A 23,363-nucleotide genomic window follows, 5' to 3' on the forward strand; every position below is an offset into this window, starting at 1 on the left:
ACCAGCCAGTCCCTAATCACCTCTCTTCTGATCCCCATCAAGCCCCAGGCCCAGACACCCTCCCGGACCCTCCGCCCAACCCGTTGCCTGGTGGATTCTTCCCAGCATCCCTTCCCCGGACCTGGACCAGACTAGCCTTGTCAGAGTTCTGGAAAGCACGGAACACAGGTGCAATGAAGTAGCAGGTTCTGCAATCACCTGCTTGATGTTTGCTCCTAGGGTCAAGCCCCGTGAAGGCAGGTGGGGGCTGGCTTATTCGGCCAAATCTGTCACACACAGGAAGCATCTGTTGTTGCCGAATGAGCAATAGGTTTGAGACCCATAGGTTTGGTTTTCTTGGAACCAGGTGAGGCAGGACTCTGGGATTCTCTGCTCCTAACTTCACTGTGCCCCCACCAGGTCAAGTTCAAGGAGCACAGGAAACCCAGCTCTCCAATGCTGCCCTCCCGCATTTCCTTAGCCAGCCCACCACTGGCAAAAATGCCAGTTCATTCCGATCAGGTCTGTAAACTTGTATTGAACACAAGCTGATACTCAGCACGTAAAGAGTTGACCAGGTGTCTGATATTTTCAGAGCAGTTATTGCCATTGTCCTAATCACAGAAGTAACCCATGCTTGTTGCAGAAAACACATACACACAAATAAAACTAAAATCATCCATAACCCCGCACCAGGGAAAACCGTGGCTTTGTATTCTGGTCTTTGCTCTTCTGGTCTGATATGGCTGTGGCCAGATAGTGCGAAGTGAAAACAAGTTTTGGCTACTTACCTTGAATAGCAATGAAGCCTCACAGAACCTGTCAAAAGTGCACAAATAGCAGGAGTCAAACCAGTGAATCACCAAAGTGGTCGTTAGTAAAAGTTGATTGTGTCCACACTGAAAAGACAGTTCTTGAACCGAGAGCACTCAAACCAAAATATGGAGTAAGGCTCAGGGCATATTAAGCAGCTCATATCGTGAGGATGCAGTGACTGTTTATTCTTCACCATGACTGGTTATAATTTTAGAATTTTCTTAAATGATGAGGCTTGGTTAGTGGATCCTTCATGTCAATTTTGGGAAACATTTGAAGTTGTGCTTTTGAACTCCAGCGGCAGAAGGAAGGAATGACCCAGGCCAAGTTAGTCTTTTTTTTTTTTTTTTTAACATTTTTTATTGATTTGTAATCATTTTACAATGTTGTGTCAAATTCCAGTGTTCAGCACAATTTTTCAGTCATACATGGACATATACACACTCATTGTCACATTTTTTTCTCTGTGAGCTACCATAACGTTTTGTGTATATTTCCCTGTGCTATACAGTATAATCTTGTTTATCTATTCTACAATTTTGAAATCCCAGTCTATCCCTTTCCACCCTCCGCCCCCCTGGCAACCACAAGTCTGTATTCTCTGTCTATGAGCCTATTTCTGTCATGTATTTACGCTTTGTTTTTGTTTGTTTGTTTGTTTGTTTTTTAGATTCCACATATGAGCGATCTCATATGGTATTTTTCTTTCTTTTTCTGGCTTACTTCGCTTAGAATGACATTCTCCACGAGCATCCATGTTGCTGCAAATGGCGTTATGCTGTCGGTTTTTATGGCTGAGTAGTATTCCATTATATAAATATACCACATCTTCTTTATCCAGTCACCTGTTGATGGACATTTAGGCTGTTTCCATGTTTTGGCTATTGTAAATAGTGCTGCTATGAACATTGGGGTGCAGGTGTCATCCTGAAGTAGGGTTCCTTCTGGATACAAGCCCAGGAGTGGGATTCCTGGGTCATATGGTAAGTCTATTCCTAGTCTTTTGAGGAATCTCCACACTGTTTTCCATAGTGGCTGCACCAAACTGCATTCCCACCAGCAGTGTAGGAGGGTTCCCCTTTCTCCACAGCCTCTCCAGCATTTGTCATTTGTGGATTTTTGAATGACAGCCATTCTGACTGGTGTGAGGTGATACCTCATTGTAGTTTTGATTTGCATTTCTCTGATAATTAGTGATACTGAGCACTTTTTCATGTGCCTTTTGATCATTTGTATGCCTTCCTTGGAGAATTGCTTGTTTAGGTCTACTGTCCATTTTTGGATTGGGTTGTTTATTTTTTTCTTATTGAGTCATATGAGCTGCTTATATATTCTGGAGATCAAGCCTTTGTCGGTTTCATTTGGAAAAATTTTCTCCCATTCCGTAGGTTGTCTTCTTGTTTTACTTATGGTTTCCTTTGCTGTGCAGAAGCTTGTAAGTTTCATTAGGTCCCATTTGTTTATTCTTGCTTTTATTTCTACTAGGAGAAAATTTTTGAAATGTATGTCAGATAATGTTTTGCCTATGTTTTCCTCTAGGAGGTTTATTGTATCTTGTCTTATGTTTAAGTCTTTGATCCATTTTGAGTTGATTTTTGTATATGGTATAAGGGAGTCTTCTAGCTTCATTGTTTTACATGCTGCTGTCCGGTTTTCCCAACACCATTTGCTGAAGAGACTGTCTTTATTCCATTGTATATTCTTGCCTCCTTTGTCGAAGATTAGTTGACCACAGGCCAAGTTAGTCCTGCAAAGTAAGTTAGATTAAGTTGTATTTGTATGGCTAAACTGGTTTTGTCTGCTCGGGGAATTTTCAAGGCTGGTCTTTATTTGTTCTTGATTTTAACAAGCCCGCTTTCCCGAAGAAAATTGAGGAGCAGAGCTGAGGAGATTGAGGAGCAGAGAGATTACACGGCTCCACCAAGGCTTGCAGCTGCAAATGAACCTCCAGTCAAGATAGCTGAGCTGGCAGGTACAAGAACACGCCCCATGTCGGCTCACACACACTCCAGACACAGGGAAGTGCCCGTTCCAAGACAAGAGAGGGAAATACGGTCAGACACAGGGTAGTGCCTGTTCCAAGACAAGAGAGGGAAATAAGGTATCCAGTGGTTAAGGCTGAGTTGCCCTTTAAACGGGCCAGGACCAGACTGGACCTTCGGGGGTGGGATTCAAAGCCATAGCCCTATAGCAGCAGGGTTCTGGAACTGGCTTTCTGCTTATGGCTGGAGTCTGAAAGGGATTGCCCTTTTGTGGAGCTGGAGCAAACTGCTACCCCAGTGGCTCTGGGTAGAGTCCTCCCTGCAGGAGTGGAACTCTGGGCCTGACATCACCTGCACCTGCAGCGGTCAGCAGGTGCAGCAAACGGGCTGAATTGCATCTGATCATCATAATCCAGCCATTAGGAAAAGACTTCAAAATAGGTCTCTGAAGTGGGGGTGGGTATAGCTCAGTGGTAGAGTGCGTGCTTAGTGCTCGCGAGGTCCTAGGTTCAATCCCCAGTACCACCATTAAAAAATAAACAAATAAACATAATTACCTCCTGCCCCACCCCCACCCCAAATAGGTCTCTGAAAGTGTTTGAAAACATGGCGACCAAAGGCAACACATAATCCTGGATTGCATTCTGTCTTGGTGAAAAAAATATGCTAGAAAAGACATTATTGGGTCATTTGTCCTGTTCTTGAAAATTTTCTGAGTTTGAAATTATTTTCACATCAAAAGTTTAAAAAAAATTCGAAGAGAAAGCACATGCAGTTGAGTGCAATCACCACAGAAAAGGCATTATGAAAAAAAATGCAGCTTTTAAAAGGAACCAAGTGAAAATTCTAATTGTGAAAAGCAAAGACTTCAAAATGTTTTGCAGATCCCCTCTCACTGTGGTTTGTCTCAAGTTTTCTCCTGTGGGTCTGAGTTGATGCGTTCTTGGGAGGTATATACGTTAGAGCTTCAAAATACCTGGGTTCTTTCACTCCCTCTGGTAGCTGTTGCCTCTTCTCTCACCTCTGAAGCCAGCTCCATGCATTGAATGTCCTCTGCGTCTCTTAAATATTTCAAGTGGTTTCTCTTCTCCTGGTTGGATCCAGATTGTCCCAGTAGCAAGTCCTGCTTTGGTGTCTGGAGACACTGGCTCGTGGTGGACTGTCTCCCTTTGCATTTTGCCTTTGGGGATTGTGCACTCATCTTCAGGGGCGCTTTTTCCGTGGGAATCTTGTCAGCTGGGATGGGGGTTGTCCCACCAGGGCAGTTTTACTTTTGCTTTGGATACATCCCAGAGCTCTTTTCTGGAACCGCTTTTTTTTAATGTTAATTTTTAAAGTAGGGGTTTCTGGACAATAGGCTGACTTTGAACCCCAGACCCATCTGAAGAACAGGCCTGTGGTTATAACTCCCGGGGAGACTTTATTTCCTCATCCAGAACCTAGGCTGGGTCAGACCAGCTTCCTGTCACCTCTATGAGCCTTGGGCAGATTTTATTTTCTGTTCATTTCTATTCACCCCAAATCCCTGCTTCACAGACCCAAGGCTTCATCTCCAGTCTCCATCTGAGTGTAACACTCAAGCCCTAGCCCGCTGAGACCACTAATCCACCACACGTGCACCCCACGCAGACAGGCCCTGGGTTGTAGCGTCCCCCCCAGGGCTGGTCTGGGCTTCCTCTTCCTTGGTCCCTGGGGTTCTCCCTTAATCTCTTGGGAGCTGAGCTTTGTGTTTTTTTTTTAGGGGGGGAGGTAGTTAGGTTTCTTTCTTTACCTATTTTTAGTGGAAGTGCTAGAGATTGAACCCAGGACCTTGTGGATGCTAAGCGCGCTCTCTTCCACTTGAGCTATTCCCTCCCCCATGAGCTATGCGTTTGAAACGCTGTCTGGCACGCAGGTGTAGTCTCCCTAGCAGTTCTAGGTGTTTGGATTGCGACTTGCTTTAAGTTCTCCAGTCTGGCAAGTTTCAGGGAACAGAAGTTTCATAAACATTGCTTTAAAACTCAGGAGATCACATGAAAATCTATATTTTTGGCTTCTCTTGCTGGGAAAAATACAAAGGAAGATTCGGCAACTCTGATTCCCCACGGTCCTCATTGGCCACAAATGCATCCAGCTGGGTTCTCCGGTCGGCCCCGGTCTCCGCTGCCCCTTTACCGGCTCCACCTGCCCTGTCCCAGTTCGGCCCCGCCTGCTTCCCTCCGCCCGCCCGCCGACCTTCCTGCCCCGGGGGCCGCGGGGCGCGGGTCCTGCCGGGGCGCGCGCAGGTTCGGGCCCCAGCGCCCCGGCGCGCGGGGAGCGACCTGTTGACACAGCCGCGGGCAATCCAGGCGGTCAATGATTAACCGGCCTCGCAGCCGGCACCAGGAAACCCGAGCCGCCCGCGAAAGCGGAGCTGGGCCCGACGGCGGCGGGAGGCGCGCAGCTCCGCTCGTCGCGCCATGGACGCAGGTAGGGGCGGCGGGCCCGGGGCGCGCATCTCCGGCTCCCGGGGGCGGGGGGCGGCGGGCGGGGAAGGTGGGGGCGACGCCGGCCCGGGGACTCGCTCTATGGACTCGCTCCGTGGGGCCCCCCACCCGGCCCTGCCCTGGGACGCCTCTCCCTCTCGCCCGGAACTGGGGGCCCGGGAGGCTGCAGCGGGAAATTCAGGCACCGTGGCCGTGTCCACTCTCTGCTCGGCCGGCGCCCTTATGGGAGAGCTGGGGAGGGGCAGCCCCGGGCGGGCAACAGGTGCCCAGCAGTGACGATTTGGGGGTGGCGTGTTCCTCTCCCCACGCCCCATCCTTCCCCCATCTGGCCAGGCTGAAGTCTGGGTCGGGGTAGGTGACGACTTTGGCCAGAGGAGCAGAGACAGGGCCAGGGAGGGAGATAGAGACAGGAGACCCCAAAGACCGAACCAGACCGCGAAAGGCGGGGGGCGAGCCGGAGAGATGGGCAGACGGGGTGTGACCGCGGAAAGGCTCAGTGGAGCAGCTCCGGCGGCCCGCATCGCAGCCAGGCGCTGGAGGGGGCAGGGGTTGGTGATCCGAGGCCCCCCACCCCGCCGCTCTGCCCTTGGGAGTCCCAAGCTGACGAGGGCAGAGGGTGGTGGCGACAGTGGCGGGACCCCGAGCGGCGGACGGTGCAGAGTCTAGCCTGACCCCTCCAGCCACTCCCCACAACCCACCAGAACCTGGGGCGGGGGTGCACCTGGATTTCTTCTGCAGCCGGCTCCCAGGGAATGCTGCTGCGGGAAGGGACCGGACCTGCCTGGCGCTAACTGCCGCCACCACTCCCGGCCTCCGGGAGCCCCCCAGACTCTCGGGCACCTCCCTACCGCGCTCCCCGCCCCCCTTCCCGGCTGGAATGTCCCGCCGAGGCTCGGGTATCGAGAACTCGAGAACCCGAGGCCACGGCCGCGCAGCCTCGCCAGCAAATTTATTTACTCTGCGGCCCTATCTCCTCGCCATCGGGCCAGGAATTTGCCCTGGCGGCCTGGGGTAGCTGCGGTTTTTGTTATGATAACTGGGGCAGGGGCTCGGCGGCCCGCGGGGCACCCCCACGCCGGCACCCACAGGGAGCGCCTTCCAGGCTCAGGTTACCTGTTCAGAGCCTCAGTTCTCTCCTGTTAAAACCCCGTCAGAAAAAAAAAGGTGTCCCTGAGGCTGAACCTGAGCTACTGTAACAGAGCTCTCAGAACAGAGCCAGCTCCCCTGTTTCTGCTATTATTTTTAAATGATTGTTACTATTATTATCCTCATTTACAGGTGAGGAAGGGGAGGCATGGGCAGTTGAGGTCACATGCCTACAAGGTCGTACAGCCAGAGGTCACCGGGTGGCAAAGCTGGTTCAGGCTTGGCGGAGAAGTGATGTCTGGTCCTCAGGGCCTGGCACCTGATGAACGCTTCCTAATGGTTGTGCTGTTTAGAGCGCCGTGGCCGCTACGCACTTGCATGTCTCACCAGCAAAGCTTCATCCACTTAGCAGTCCCACAGGCGCCTGACCCGGTTAAATCATGGTATTTTCGTAGGGTTTGTGTACGGAATTGTGTTTCCGAGCCTAGAACGCTAGTCTCCAGGGCGTGGAATGACTGGCCAGCTGGCCTCTGCTTAGACGCACATCCAGAGGGGGGTTTGGGGGCTTTATGCACCGGGGTGGTGGGTTTGGGCTGAGAGGAAAGCCCCCTGGTATGGTTGGAAAACAGTGTTCCTTTGGTGGTTATTGCCTTGATGATTTACAACCTCCAGCCCAGGGGGGTCGGTATAGCTCAGCGGTGGTAGAGTGCATGCTTAGCACGCAGGAGGTCCTGCACCTCCATTAAAAAAAAAAAAAAAAAAAGGAAACCTCCAGTGCTTGGGTGGGTGAGGTTGGAAGCAGCCCTGGCACCTCCCCCAGGGATATTAAGGCTACCCCCACCCTCCAATTGATGAGCAGGCCTGAACACCACCCACCCCGCCCCTCCCTGCCCCAAGGTCCTCCTGGAAGAGCCCAGTTCTCTGGCTCAAACTTAGAAGTCACAAACCTTTCCAATGTTACTTGTGACCTCATTTCTCATTGGCTGCGGTTTCCTCTGCGGCTTACAGATTCCACAAACTGGCCAGAACACCCTGCCAGTTTCTCCTAACCTCAGATAATGAAGTCCAGTGTTAGCTGAGCGCCCAAGACATGCATACACTCATTTCATCCCCGCAATAACCACCTCATCCCCATTTTAAGGATTAAGAAACTGAGGAGGCACAGCCCAGGCCATCTCGCCCCTGGGCTCCAGCTCCTCATCTGGTAACCACCACCCCAGCTCTGCCCTGGGCACTGAGGGAGGTGATGAAAGAGGGGTCTGGTCTGCCCTATCGCTCTGGACAACTCCCTTCCCCACTTCCCTTCCGGATGCCGGCCCCGTGCGGTTCCTCATTGCTGCCCCATCCGTCCACGTGTCCAGTCCCTTCTGGCCTCTGTCTCCATTCTGGCTCAGGTCAGCGCTGTCTCTCCCTTCATTCAGCCTCTGCCTCCTTCCCACTGTCCTGCCCTCATCCTGGTCACTTTCTTCCCAGCACCAGCTCCCAGAGGACCTTCCAGTGTCAGTTACTGGTTGGCTTTTGTTGTGTAACAAACCAACCCAAAGCTTAGTGGCCTAAAACAAGTATTTTTTATTTCTCATGGTTTTGTAGGTCAGCGGGGTGGTTCTGTTGGTCAGGGCCAGGTCACGGGGGTGGGGTGGGCTGGGGATCTCTGAGCCCTTGGCTGGGAGCCCCCGTTCTCCTCCCTGTGGCCCGTCCTGCGGGCTGGTTTTAGCTTCCTCACAGTGGAGGCAGGAGGATTCCCGGCAGTGAGAAAGCAAACCCCAATGTGCAGGTGCTTTAAAACATTATTTTCTTTAAAGAATCTTTTAACTTTAGTTGGGGTAGAATTGTATAAGGAACCACCCGTGTTTGGAATGTGCCTTTTGATCAGTTTTGACATATTATGTGTCTGTCAAGCTATCACCACATCAAAATACTAATCTTCATCACCCCTAAGTTTTTCTGGTGTTCTTGGTAATCCCTCCCTCCACCCCCGTCCTCAGCAACTATTGACCAGGTTTCTGTCATGAGAGCTGGCATCTTCTGGGGTTTGATATAAACGGAATCGTGTAGCACGTACTCTCTCTTTGATTGGCTTCTCTTCCTCGGCGTGACTGAGCTATCCTTCCGTGCGGGCTGTTGTGTGTGTCAAGACTTCATTCCTCTCTATTGCTGAGTAGTTGTGACTTACTGATCCCTGCACAGCAAGTTACAGACAACCCCCACCTTAGGATGGTTCAACTTCTGATGGTTTGACTTTATGATGGTATGAAGGTGATAAGCATTCGGGAGAAGCTGTACCTTGAGTTTTGAGTTCTGGTCTTTTCCGCGCTGGCAATGTGCAGTAGGATGTTCTGTCGTGATGCTGGGCAGTGGCTGTGCCACGGCTCTCAGTCCACCACGAAATCATGAGAGTAAACCGCCGATACACTTACAGCCTTTCTGAACCCAGGCAGCCATTCTGTTTTTCACTTTCTGTACAATATCCCATCAATGACATGAGCTGTTCACCACTTTATTCTAAAAATAGGCTTTATGCTAGATGATTTTGCCCAACTGTAGGTGAAGGTAATTGTTCTGAACATGTTTAAGGTAGACTGGGCTAAGCTATGATGCTCGGGAGGTTAGGTGTACTAAATGCATTTTTGACTTAAGGTGTTTTCAACTTTTGATGGGTTTATCAGGATATAATCCCATGGTAAGTCGACGAAGCTCTGTACTCTCAACACTGAGGCTTGAGTTTCTCGAGAGGTTAGATTCAAGTCAACAGTCGGGAAGCAGCCACCTTAAGACTTAGCAGAAGCTGAAGGGGCTGCCTCCAAACTCTCACCTGATTGTTGCAAATGGCAAGATTTCATTCTTTTCTCTTTGGCTGAATAATAGTCTATTCTAACTGTGAATGTATATATATATAGGTGTGTGTGTATATTTTCTTTACCTGGTCATCTGTTGGTGGACACTTAGGTTGTTTCCATGTTTTATAAATAATGCTGCAATGAACATGTGGGTGCATATAGCTTTTTGAGGGTTTTTTTTTTTTTTTTTTTTTTTTGGTCTCCAGATAAATACCCAGGAGTGGAATTGCTGGATCATACAGTTGTTCTATTTTTAATTTTTTCAGGAACCTCCATACTGTTTTCCGTAGTGGCTGTACCAATTTACATTCCCACAACCATGCACAAGGGTTCCCTTTTCTCCACCTCCTCACCAACACTTGTAATTTTGTTTTCTTTGGATGATAGCCATTCTGACAGGTGTGAGGTGATGGCTCAGCGTGGTTTTGATCTGCATTTCCCTGATGATGAGTGAGGCTCAGCATCTTTTCATGTACCTGTTGGCCCTCTGTATGTCTTTGAAATGTCTGCTCAGACCCTGTGGCCAACTTTTAATTGTGGGTTTATCTTTTGCTATTGAGTTATATTTTTTTAATGTATTTTGGGTATCAACCCCCTTATCAAATATGTGACTTGCAGATATTCTCTCCCAGTAGATATGTTGCCATTTCATTTTGTTGGTGGTTTCCTTTGCTGTGCAGAAACGTGTTAGTCTGATGTAGTCCCAGCTTGAGTGTTTTTGCTTTTGTTGCTTGTTTTTGGTTTCGTATCTAAAAAAATCATTGTCAGGACTGATGTCAAGGAGCTTATGCCTTTGTTTTCTTATGCGAGTTTTATGCTTTCAGGTCTTGTGGCTGAATAATATTCTATTATAAATGTGTATATATGTATATAAATGGATCAAAATGGATCAAGTCTTTAATCCATTTTGAGTTAATTTTTGTGTATGGTGTAAGATAGTGGTCCCGTTTTATTCTTTGCATGTAGCTATCCAGTTTTCCTAACACTGTTTAATTTTTTTTTAACTTTTGAGGGTAAGTAATTAGATCTATTTATTTATTTTTAGAGGACATACCAGGGATTGAACCCACGACCTCATGCATGCTAAGCATGAGCTCTACCACTTGAGCTATCCCCTCCCCGCAACCAACACCATATATTGAAAAGACTGTCCTTTCCCATCATGTATTCTTGGCTCCTTGGTCATAAGTTAATTGATGATACGTCCATGGGTTTACTTCAGGGCTCTCTTCTGTTCCATTGATCTATGTGTCTGTTTTTTATGCCAATACCATACTGTTTGATTACTATAGCTTTGTAATATAGTTTGGAGTTGGGGCACATGATACCTCCAGCTTTGTTCTTTCTCGAGATTTCGTTCTTCCTTTTTTTTTTTTTTTTAATATTTTTATTGAAGTATAGTCAGTTTACAGTGTTGTATCAATTTCTGGTGTACAGCACAGTACTTCAGTCATATAGGAACATACATATTCATTTTCATATTCTTTTTCACCATAAGCTACTACAAGTTATTGAATATAGTTCCCTGTGATATACAGTATAAACTTATTGTTTATCTATTTTATATATAGTAGTATCTGCAAATCTTGAACTCCCAATTTATTCCTTCCCATTCCCTTCCTCGACTGATAACCATAAGTTTGTTTTCTATGTCTGTGAGTCTGTTTCTGTTTTGTAAATAAGTTCGTTTGTCTTTTTTTTTTTTAAGATTCCACATATGAGAGATATCATATGGTATTTTTCTTTCTCTTTCTGGCTTCATTTAGAATGACATTCTCCAAGTCCATCCATGTTGCTGCAAATGGCATTATTTTATTATTTTTTATAGCTGAGTAGTATTCCATTGTATAAATATACCACAGCCTCTTTATCCAGTCATCTGTCAATGGACTTTTTCAAGATTTCATTGGCTATTTGTGGGATCTTTTGCAGTTCCATACAAATTTTAGGATTGTTCCTATTTCTGTGAAAAATGTCATTGGAATTTTGATAGGAATTGCACTGAAACTGTAGATTGCTTTGGGTAGCATGGACATTTAATTAACATTAATTCTTCTGATCCATGCGCATGGAATATCTTTGCATTTATTTTGTATCTTCAATTTCTTTCCGTAACGTCTGATTGTTTTCAGTGTACGGGTCTTTCATCTGCTTGGTTAAATTTATTCCTAAGTATTCTATTTGATAGTTATTTTATTCTATTTGATAATGGGATTTTTAAAAATTTCTTAAGAAATTCTTAATTTTCTTAATTTATTATTAGCATATAGAAATGAAACAGAGTTTTGTATATTGATTTTGTGTTCTGCAACTTTACTGAATTCATTTATTAGTTCTAACAGTTTTTTGGTGGAATCTTTAAGGTTTTCTATATATAATATCATGTCATCTGAAGTAGTGACAGTTTTATGTCTTCTTTCCAATTTGGATTTCTTCTATTTCTTTTTCTTGTCTGATTATTGTGGCTAGGACTTCCAATACTCTTGAATAAAAGTGGTGAGAGTAGCACCTTTGTCTTGTTCCTGATCTTAAAGGAAATGCTATTCATTTTTTTTACCATTCATATGATATTGGCTGTGAGCTCATCACATGTGACGTTTATTATGTTGAGGTGCATTCTCTCTATACCCATTTTGTTGAGAGTTTTTATCATAAATTGATACTGAATTCTGTCAAATGCTTTTTCAGCACCTATTGAGATGATCATATGATGTCTGTCCTTCATTTTGTTACTGTGGTGTACCACAGTAATTGATTTTTGCAGATGTGGAATCATCCTTGCATCTCTGAAATAAATCCCACTTGATCATGAGGCATGACTCTTTTAATGTATTGCTGAAATGTATTGGCTGATTTTTTTGTCGAGAATTTTTACATCCATGTGTATCAGGTATGTTGGGCTCTGATTTTCTTGCGGCGTCCTTTTCTGGTTTTGGTGTCAGGGTAATGCTGCCTTCATAAAATGAATTTGGAAGTGTTCTCTCCCTTCTATTTTTTGGGTAAAGTTTGAGAAGGATTGCTATTAAATTTTTGAATGTTTAGTAGCCATCTGGTCCTGGACTTTTGTTTGTTGGGAGGTTTTTTTTGTCTTTGTTTTTCTTTTTTGGAGAGGGGAGGTAATTAGGTTTATTTATTTATTTTTTTAGCGGGGGGTGGGGTGGGGTCCTGGGGATTGAACCCAGGACCTCAAGCCTGCTAGGCGTGTGCTCTACCACTGAGCTATACCCTCCCCCCTCATTTTTTATTTTATTTATTTGAATCCTTTCTCTTGATGATTCTAGCTAAAGATCTGTCCATTTTGTTTATCGTTTCAAAGAACCAGCTCTTACTTTCACTGATACTTTCTATTGTCTTTATAGTCTTTTTAAAATTTATTTCCACTCTGATCTTTGTTATTTCCTTCCTTCTACTAACTTTGGGCTTTATTTTTTTCCCTAGTTCCTTGAGGTGTAAAGTTAGAATGTTTGAGATTTTTGCTGTTGGACACACATTTACTATTAGGAACTTTCCTCTTAGAACTGCTTTTGCTGCATCGCCTGAGTTTCACTATCCTGTATCTATTTTAATTTTTCTCAAGGTATTTTTTTAATTTCTGTTTTTATTTATTCTTTGACCCACTGGTTGTTCAGTAGCATTTTGGTGGGGGGGAAGGAGGTTCTTTTTTATTTTTTCCCTTTTTCTGTTTTTCATTTTTTCTATTTTTTATTTTTGTACTTGTTTTATCTTTTGAATTTTTATTTTTAAATTAAATTCAATTTTTTACTAGCGTTGTTTAATCCCCACATATTGTGAATTGTCCAACTTTCTTGTAATTGATTTCTGGTTTCATACAGTTGTGGTTGGCAAAGATGCTTGATATGATTTCTTAAGTTTTTAAAGGCTTACTTTGTGGTCTTCGACGATTTATCCTGGAGAATGTTCTATGAGCACTTGATAAGAATGTGTATTCTGTTGCTTTTGGATGTAATGTTCTGTACATTTCTGTTGAGTTTATTTGGTCTAACATGTCCTTAAGGTGTATTTCCTTATTGATTTTTTTTTTTGTCTTGTTGATTTATCCATTGATGTAAGGTGGGTATTAAAGTAGTCTCCTATTACTGCTTTCTTTCTTGAGGTCTGTTAATATTTGCTCTTAGATTTAGGTGCCCATTTGTTGAGTGCGTACATATTTACAAATGTGATGTCTTCTTTTGGGTTGACTCCCTTTATCATTATGTAATGCCCTTCTTTGTCTCTTATTCCAGTCTTTGTTTTATAGTCTCTTTTTGCGATATAAGTATAGCTACCCCACACTTTTTGGTTTCTTTTTACACTGAATATGTTTTTCCATTCCTTCCTTTTAGTCTGTACATGTGCTTACATCTGAAGTCAGTCTTAGTGGGGAGGGTACAGCTCAGTGGTAGAGCTCATGCTTAGCATGCTTGGGGTCCTGGGTTCAATCCCCAGTATCTCCATTAAACAGAAAAAAATGAGGTGAGTCTCTTGCAGGCAGCATACAGATCTTTTTATCCATTCAGTCACTCTGTGTCTTCTGTAGAATTTAGTCCATTTACATTTAAAGTAATTGATAGGTATGCAGTTACTGCCATTTTTTTCATTGTTTTCTGGCTGTTTTGGCGGTCCAGTTTTCAGAGTCTTTCCTATGCTGGTCTAAATCTGTCCCCTACACCTGCAGCTTGGGAGTGAGTCTAGGACTTGTGTGGCTTCATTCTGAGATGACGAATCATTCCAGTTGGCCTGAGACCAAGGGCTTTCCCTGGACGTGTGATTGTCAGCAGTGAACTCAAGGAAGTCCTGGACAAACTGAGTATGTTGGTCGCCCCAATTCACATACAGAACGAGGGGATTCCCCCCCGAGGCTACTTCCTCTCTAGGATTTCCCCACTCTTTCCACTCTGCAGGGGCCCTTTCCTGGTTCCTCTGGCCAGAATGACAGGGTTTCTAGTGGAGTGTTAGCTGCCCATCCCATTCTGCTGCTCTGTCTTGTGGCTCTGGGGCTGGCGCTCCGAGCTTTGAGGGAAACAAGAGGGAAAAAAAGGGGAAATTCACCCCCTTTATGGTCATTTCTGCATTTTGATTCCACTCTGTAATCTACCTGTTTTGTTCACTTTTTGGGGTCTTTGGGTGGTTTCTTTTGTATTTTGTCTAGCATTTTTAGTGATCAGCAGGAGAGACAGGCTTTTAAAACACTGGCAAAAAAGATATAAGATTTACCATCTTAACCACTTATAAGTATACAGTTCGGGGGCACTAAGTACATTCATATTGTTATTCAACCATCACCACCACCCACCTCCAGAACGTTATCATCATCCCAAACTGAAACTGTCCCCACTCAACACTAACTCATCCCTCACCAGCCCCGGTAACATGGAGAGACACAGATTTTTAAAGCCTCTGTTTGCAAGATGTTTATTAAGGTCCCATTGGCTAAAGCAAGTCACACGGCCAAGCGCAGATTCAAGGGGTAGAGAAATGGAACAGCATGGGTGGAGGTGTGGGGGCATAAACACCACCACAGGCCTGTAGGAGCGGAAGCCCGGAGTGAGACCCTGGCTGCTGGGAGGAGGTGGGGTGGGGAGCTCTGAGGGGCTCAGTACTCCCTGCCATTGTGGTTACCTCCCCTACAGATCCCTGGCCTCTGACTCCACCTACCAGTTGTATGGGGGTGGGGGTGGGGTGGGGATGGGAGGGGGAATTCCAGCAAGGCTCCTCCGCCCTCACCAGCGCTGTCGCGGTTGTCTGTTTACCTTGTACACCCCTTAAAGACACTTCGGAAATGAACCTCTGAAGCCATGCCTCGGGCCCTGAGCTGCTGCTCCTGTGTGTGTCCTTGAATACCCACCCAGGTCCAGGGTGTCTGCCCCAGGACCCCTCCAGGCCCTTCCTCCAGTACCTGCCTGAGGCCTAAGGTGCTCAGCTTGTCAGGACGCTCTTGGAGGTGCAGGTGGACCTTCAGGACTTGCTGGGACCAGCTTCCAGAGTTGGTCGTGTGGATGCTGGAGGCCAGGGCCGGAAGGCAGCTTGACAGCTGAGGGCCCAGGAGACCCTGCTTTAAGATGCTGGGTGGGCTTCTCTCCATCCACTGCCCCTCGCCTCTCCCTGGCCCTCCCCTGCCCCATTCATATTTCTGTTCCCTCTCTGCCTCAGTAGGCACTGGGCCCTTAGTGACCTCCCGGGTCTTTGAGGTCACTCAGTAAGCCAGGGTCTGACAACTCCAGAGCCAAGAATCTGATTGGCTCAGCTCATCTCCTCACACCAGCCCCCACTGGAGCCTGTCTCAGGACAGCCAATGAGGGGGCTGCCCCGGGCTGAAGCTTCTTCCTGGGTTTAGCCTGGGGCCACAGCGGGGCCTGGTGGCAGGACCACCTCCCTTCAGAGGCAACCTGCAACAGAGGCAGGCAGGCAGGGCTGGCCAGGTACTACCTGTGTGACTGCTAGGAAGGAACTTTACATCTCTCGGCCTCGGTTTTCTTGTCCCAGTTTTTCACTTTGGATAAAGATTCAAGAGCCCCGTTTGGAGAGGCCCGAGGCCCGGGTGCAGGAAGGGTCAGGACCGGCCTGGTGGTGGTGACTTTCTCCTTGGAGGGGCTGTGTTTTGGGGTTTCGTGGGGAGGACTCCCACCTGGACCGGCGGCCCCCCAGGGGCTCACCGCCCCTGCCATGTCTCACCAGGAGTGGACCCGAAAGGGGGCGGCAGCCCTGCGGCCCCCGAGGACCCTCGGAGCCCCGCATGCCCTGAGCTCCCGCAGCTCCCGCGCCGCCCGCAGCTCCTGGATGAGGACGGAGGGCCCAGCGAGGAAGCGGCTGCGGACGGAGACAGTCCGCCGACGCAGGGCCCGGAGGAGCCCCTGGCCGATGCCCCGGCGGAGCCCCTGGCCGATGCCCCGGCGGAGGCTTCCGCGGCGCCCCCCGACCAGGCCCAGGCCGCAGGCGAGGCCCGGCAGGCGCCCAGGGCCGCGGCCGGCGGGATCGCCAACATCGGCTTCGTGGGCGAGCCCCCGCCCTACGCGCCGCCGGACCCCAAGGCCGTGCCCCTGCTCTACCCGCCCTTCCCGCAGCCGCCCGTCCTCTTCCCGCCCGCGCCCGCGGCCCTGTACCCGCCGCCCGCGCCGCTCTTCCCCGCGCCGCCCGCGCCGGCGCTCTTCGCGCCCTTCCCCGTGGTGAGTCGGTCCACGGCCACCCCGCTCGCCGTCCCCCTCTCTGCTCACTCACTTCCCCCCACCCCCGCCACTCTGCCCACTCACCCCTCCCTCCCTCCCTCCCTGGGCGGGAGAGCTTGGCATACAGGTGGTGACAGGTCACAACGGCTCCTGCTGAGGACGCTTCTGCGCCCAGAGGAGGAGTAGAGAAGCGCTCCCTCAGCCTGGGGAGTGGGCCAGCCAGGGAGGCTGCCCAGAAGTGGGGGCACTTGAGCTGGGTTCTGAGGGATGAATAGGAGAGTTCAGGCAGAGAAGAGGAGGGCTCAGCACAGTGTGCAGGATGAGAAGCCTGGTGTGTTCTAGGAATGATGGTGGTTTGCTCCACTTAGTGGGGAGGGGAGGATGGGAAGGTAGGATCCGCTGTGAGGGGATGATTTGATTAGATTTTTAGGAAAAACAAAACAAAACCTGGCTGCCTGTGGAGGAGAGCTTCAAGGCCCTCCCGGTGGGGAGCCCAGTGAGGGCATGGAGACACCGGACCCTGGACAGAGCGATCTGTAGAGTGGACCCCTGGGGGCTGGGTGACAGGCTGAGGGTGCCAAGGGAGCAGGCAGAAGGGGGGCCTTGACCCAGCCCCTCTCGACCTGCAGCCTCATTGGGTGGGGCTTGGAAGGGGGAGGAGTGACCATTCCATGGCTGGCTGGCTGTGCCCTCACTGCGGTGTCTGGAGGCTGGGGCCGGCCCCCTTACCAAGCCGTGGCCTCTGCCCCTACAGTACAACAGCCCTGTGGCCGGTGTGCCAGCCCCTGCCACGGCCGAACACAGGCCCTTGCCCAAGGACTACATGATGGAGTCCGTGCTGGTGACCCTCTTCTGCTGCCTGCTCACCGGGCTCATTGCCATCGTCTACTCCCATGAGGTAGGTGTGGGTAGGTGGAGAGCTGGGTACCGCCCCCGGGCATGCAGCCGCCGGTGCCCTGGGTGGGGTCCACACAGCCCCTTCCCCAGCAACTGGGTCTCTGATATTTCCCCTTCAGAAGGGTGGCAGGCACTGGGAAGGCACTGCCCAGTTGTCTGTGGAAACCTTGCTCTCTCCTGTCTCTGTCCCCTCCCACTCCAGATCTGCTGTAGACAGTTTGGCTGAAACGATTCACATTGAAGGTGTGAATGATGAGGCCCAAGGAACTGGCCATCCAGCGGGGTCTTGTGTTTAATGGGGTAGAGACTGCCATCCATCCATCCACTCATTTCTTCTATCCATCACCTCCACCTGTCCACCTACCTAGCTGCCTGTCCGTCTACTCACCCACCCATCCACCCATCCATCAACCACCTCTCTAGTCTCCATCAATTCATCCACCCTTCTATTCATCTGTTAACACACCCATCCGGCTACTCATCCACCCACCCCTCCCTGTCTGTCCACCTATCATCCATCCATCCACCCACCTCCCCTTTCTTCTCCCTCCCTCCTAATTGTTACTGACCATTACCAGGCAAGGGGTTAGGCCCTGGGAACTCAGTGTGTGAAGCCAGTGTGAGGACATCCTGAGAGACAGAGTAGGAAGTCCCTGGGCTTCTGCTCAAGACTGACCTGGCAACAGCCCTGACTCCCTTCTGTGGTCAAGTTCTCCGGTCATAAGCAGGACAGGACTGTGGGGAGAAAGCCGCTCCCAGGGCAGCTCAGAGGTGGGGCCCTGGAGGCTGCCACCTGCCTGTAAATTCTGGCTCCACCACCAGCTGTGTGGCCCCAGGGTGGGTCACTTCTCTGAGCCTTGTTTCCTCATCTGCAAGGATGACACCCAACTCAGGGTTGTGAGGCTCATAGGACACGGGACACAGGGTGGATCTGTGCCAGGCCCAGGGCAGGTTCCCAAGAGCTGGCAGCCACCAGCTCCATCACTCCTGCTCCTTTGCGAGCTGTGGCCCAGGCAGGCCCCGGACCGTCTCCCGGGTCAGCTTCCCTGACTGTGCCCGGGCCTGGCCGACGGTGTCGCTCACCCTCCCCGTCTCGTTGCAGACTCGTGCGGCCCTGCGCAGGGGGGACCTGGCCCAGGCTGAGGACGCCTCTCGCAAGGCCCGCTCGCTCGTGCTCTTCAGCCTGCTCTTTGGGGTCTTCGTGTCCACCAGCTGGGTCATCTACGTGGTGGTAGCGCTCTACCTGCCCTGACGGCTGGTGGGTCCTTTTGGGACGCCAGGACGCCCAGGGACTCCCAGGGACTCCCGACCCGGCTAGACTCTTCCTGCGGACTCCGATCCCTACCGGTGGCCATCTGCCACCCAGAAGGGACCGGGGACCAGAGGAAGGTGGGCTTTGCAGCCCTCGGCACACTGGTGGCTGGGCTTCCGCCCCTGCAGGTGGCCCCCGGACCCAGGCCCCGCCGTGGGGTGGTGGCTGAGGTCGTCCTGGACCCGCGCTGGCAGCGCCCCCAGGGCCCTTGCCTTCACCTTACCCCTAGAGCCCATCAGAGGGACCAGCGAGGACACCGCAACCGCCGCCTCCCCACCCCCAGCCCGGCTCTGTGACTGCAGGGCAGGGCTGCTGGTGTTTTTCCTTCCCTGAAGCGGGGTGGAGAGGGGCGGCCTCCTCTCTCCTTGCTCACTCCTGGCTGGTCGTTCTGGGCCCCAGCCGAGTCTGGGAGGCAGGCTCTCCTGCTGACCCCACGTCCAGAAACCAAGACGTCTGATCAGTAAACAAAGAGCAAAACGCCCTGGGCAGAGCTTCGCAGAGCTTCGTGCTGCTGCCTCGGGGCCCTTGCTTGAGGGTGAGCGGGAGGTCTGTCCGCCTGCGACCGGGCTCCAGGGCGCCCTTCTGAGATGCTGTTCGCACACGGGCAGCTCTGGCGGGGATCTGTTTTTTTGCACACACCAGGCAGTGCGGTGTCTGGCTGGTGGGGAGCACGTGGGGAGCGGAGCGGCTGGGTGCTGAGGGCGGGGATTTCTGTAGGGTCCTTCATGGCCAAAGATGGTGGGGGAGCAGGGAGATCCATCTGCACAGAGAGAGGAGGAAGGTGCCCCCACCCAGGCTGAGCCATAAAAAATTGACAGCTCAAGTCAAATCAGGTGCTTTCTGAGCACCCACTGTGCGCTGCTTGTGGCCCTGGCACCCACAGCGGGAGATGAAGCAGGACGACATCCCCCCTCAGCTGGAGGGACCTGGATGAGGAAGTAAGTGATGGCTGACAACACCTGGGAGTTCTAGGACATGGGGCTGGTCCAGAGTGAGGACAGCAAACCCTCAAATGCATGACAGCCGCAGGCAAGGAGGAGGGAAGCGTATTGTAGGCATCCTTAGATGCCAGGAAGTATGTGGTAGTCTTCCCCAGTCACAGCTATTCCTGTTACCAAACTCTCAAGCAAAATCACAATAGAAATCGACTAGACCAATGTTCCTTGAACTTTAAAGTCTATATGAAACACCTGGGAAATCTTATTAAAATGCAGATCCTGATTCAGGAAGTAGGACTCAAGGTTGTGCATTTCTGACGAGCTCCCCAGGTGATGCATGGAGCTGCAAAAACTGACAGCCTGTGGTGCGCTAAGTGGGAAGTTTCTAAAACCAGGATCAAGCCGTGGACGCCCCCTAGTGTCTGTGTTCAACCCCGAGGTTCTGGCTAATGTGAAACACAGCAAAGAGAAATTCGCAGTGTGAAAACTAGAAGAGACAGAATGAGTATCTAGCTGGAATATCCAAGAGTCAATGAAAAAACGAGAATAAAGGAACTCAGAAAAGTGGATACAAAATGTACAACAGTCAACAGCAATATTCGGTTAAAAGTGGAAAAAATTTAAAATTCCACTCACAATAGTGATAAACAGTAAAACCTCAGAATAAACAAGAAAGGTCCAGATTCACATGAAGAAAACAATTTTAAACAATTGGCAAAAGACAAAGAAGAAAAAAGACTGAGCAGAATATCTGGATAGGAAGATATAATGTCATAAAAGTATCTGGCTTTCTTACAGCGATTTAATGAAATTCCAGCAAGAAAGCCAAGCTTTTAAAACTGACAAAAACGTTTTAAAAAATTAATATGGAAGGAAAATGGGCAAAAATTGCGAATACGTTTTTAAAAGTTGAATGAGGAGGACTGTCTTCACCCGACACTGAAACTTACCATAAAGCTCCGATAATCTAGGCGTGGTGTGGCTTTGCCCCAGAGGTGGCTCAGTGGACCACAGGGCGTCCAGAAAGCAGCCCCGGTAGGGATGGGAAGTTACTGTCTGACCGAAATGGTGTTTGAATCCAGTGCACCCGGGAGGGCTCGCAGTCAGCAGAGCTGGCTACCTGGCTGGGAAAACAGTCTTCTCATATTGTACATAAACATAAATTCCAGATGGATGCAAGAGCCAGGTGGTAATAAAGTCAAGCTCTGCTAGTAACAGATGAACGCTTAGGAGAATATTCGTGTAACTTCAGGGTGCTGGGGCAGCGTGGAGGGGCAGCCTCTTAAAATCTGGAAAACCTTAAAGGAAAGACTGATAGGTTGAGTTCTGTGTAGATGGGGAAAGTACAGCCTTAGACCATGAGATGATTTTTACTTATCGGATTGGGAAGAAATGAGGACTGATTCCAGATTTGGTGACGGCCCGGCCCTCCTGTTTATTCCTGTGTTTCGCCACAATCCTGTTGGAAAGGAGACTGCTGGTACCTGTTAGTAACATATGCACCACGAATATGCATGTAAGTGCGAAGAACGGAGTCTGGAAGGATATATTCCAAACTGCTGGGAGTGGAGCCTTTGGGGAGGGACTGGGGCTGGGACGGTTTGTGCAGAACATTGCTGAATTTAGAAATACGGATGTACTCGTGTTGTGTAATTAAAAAACAAGTGGAAAATGTGCATGCCTCTTGACCCAGTAATTCCAGTTTTAGAATTCACTGTGGGGAAGAAGGCAGTCTGTTTCCAACAGACGTTTATCAGTGTGGTTAGCGACTATGCTGAAGTACCTTGGAGGAGAGGTGGGTGGGGCAAATCTGAAAGGAAAACGCTGATTACATCAGGGCACACCCTGATTTCAGAGATGTTAAAATGTGTGTGCCTTAGAGTCACTCTGGTGTGGCGTGGAGGTGTCTGACCTGGCAGAGAGGGAAAGGCAGGCTTTCCCGAGAAGGCTGGGAACATTTAAAGCTTTGATGAGATGCTGCCGTTGCAGAGTGGCTGTGTCATTTTGCTGTCCCACCAGCAGAGGCATTCCAGTCGCTCCACACAGTCATCAGTCCCTGGTATTTGTCACTCTTTGACATTTTAGGGCTTCTGGTGGTGAGAACTGTCACGGTATTTCAGCGTGGCTTGAATTTGCATTTTTCTGCCAATCATATGCCCGTCAGCTATTTGGATTGCTCTCCTTATAGTGTACGTGTTCAAACCTTGTGCCCATTTTTATGCTGGATGGCCTTTTCCTCATCAGTATCATTTGTATTTATAATAAATTTTAGAATTAACTTGTCAGTTTTCACTTTCCAAAAAGCATTGGGATTTTGGGTATGATTGCTTTAAATCTATAGATTAATTTGGGGACAACAGACATCCTTACTGTGCTGAGTTTGCCAACAAACATGATGAATTTCCTTATTTGTTTAGTAGGTCGCTTAAAACAGTTCCCTTGTTGGGAGGGTACAGCTCAGGGGTAGAGCGCATGCTTAGCAGGCATAAGGTCCTGGGTTCAATCCCCGGTACCTCCTCTATAAATAAATGAACATAATTACCTCCCCCCCAAAAAAACAAACGGAAAAAAAAGTTCCCTTGATTTTTTTTTTTTTTTAGTTTTTTTGTGCATAAATTTGTGCATTTTGTTAGTATTCCCTAGGTATTTGATTTTTTGATGCTATTATAAAATGATCGCTTCTATATATTTTTTGTTACTTGCTAGTGTACAAAAGTACAGTTGATTCTGGATGATTGACTTTGAACCCAGCACTCTTTCTAAATTTGCTTATTAATTCTGATAACTTATCTGCAGATTCTATTGAATTTTGTATTTACACAGTACTATCAACTATATGTAATAAGCTTTTTGCCTCCCTTTCCATTCCCTACTCTCTTGTGTGCTTTCCTTACCTTCCCGAACTGGCTGGGACCCGAGTGCAATGCTGGATAGCAGTGCTGGCAGCGGGCAGACTTACCCTTTTCCTTGTCTCAAAAGGAAGACGTCAACATTCCATTAAAAAAAATGTTTTCACATTAAGGAAACGCTCTTCTGTTCCCGTTTTGCTAAGAGGTTTTTCCTTTTTTCAGTCATGCACGGATGTTGAATTCTATTAAGTTACTTTCACGCATCTACTAAGAAAATTATCCGATTTATTCTGTTAACATGGTGACTTAGTGTTGATTTTCAAATGTTAAAGTAATTTTTCATTCCTGGAATGAACCTGTCTTGATCGTGACATACTATCCTTTGTATATATTGAAGATTTGGTTTGTAGATATTTTGTTTGGGATTTTTGGCCCCTGTGTTTACAAGTGAAATTGGTCTGTAATTTTCATTCTTGTTACGGGTTTGGTAGCGGGGCTATGATGTTGACTTTATTGTAAGAGTTAGGAAGGGTTTCTCATTTTCTTCTTTTTGGAAGTGTTGTGTGGGGTTAGAGTAATTTCTTATCATCTTTCTGGGGGGGGGGTTAAAACCCCCACTGGGTCACAGATCTGTCCATTTCTCCAAGTCAGCCCTCACCTTATTTTCAGGCCGTGTAATTAGATGCATGCATATTTAGAAATTGTTAACTTTCTGTTGAGTGTACTTTATATCGTTTCAAGTGTCTCGTTTAACTCTAGTAATGCTTTTTGCCTTAAAGTCTATTTTTCTGACATTAACATAGTTATGCTGGTGGGGACAGTACAGCTCAGTGGTGGAGCGTGTGCTTATTAGCAGGCATGAGGTCCTGGGTTCAATCCCCAGTACCGCCATTAAAAAAAAAAAAAACAACAACCATAGCTATACTCACTTTTGGGGTGGGAGCTGTACTTGAAAGTCAAAATATGGAAAAGGTAAGACTGCAGTCTTTCTGAACCTTCTGTTTTAGGTAGGTACGTCTCATTAGCAGCATGCAGGTGT

At 48.5% G+C, this 23,363-nt stretch overlaps 1 protein-coding gene across 1 annotated transcript; it reads left to right on the forward strand.

Moving 5' to 3' along the window:
* Positions 1 to 5,178: 5,178 nt before the first annotated feature.
* PRRT1B (proline rich transmembrane protein 1B) lies at positions 5,179 to 21,149 on the forward strand. Its single transcript, XM_064490632.1, has 5 exons — positions 5,179 to 5,225; positions 15,841 to 16,031; positions 16,086 to 16,325; positions 17,038 to 17,226; positions 18,328 to 21,149. The coding sequence occupies exons 1-5, from the start codon at positions 5,216 to 5,218 to the stop codon at positions 18,475 to 18,477; spliced, it is 780 nt and encodes a 259-aa protein (XP_064346702.1). The 5' UTR covers positions 5,179 to 5,215; the 3' UTR covers positions 18,478 to 21,149.
* Positions 21,150 to 23,363: the final 2,214 nt, after the last annotated feature.

Source organism: Camelus dromedarius, chromosome 10, assembly GCF_036321535.1.
Source record: "Camelus dromedarius isolate mCamDro1 chromosome 10, mCamDro1.pat, whole genome shotgun sequence".
Taxonomy (NCBI): Eukaryota; Metazoa; Chordata; class Mammalia; order Artiodactyla; family Camelidae; genus Camelus; species Camelus dromedarius.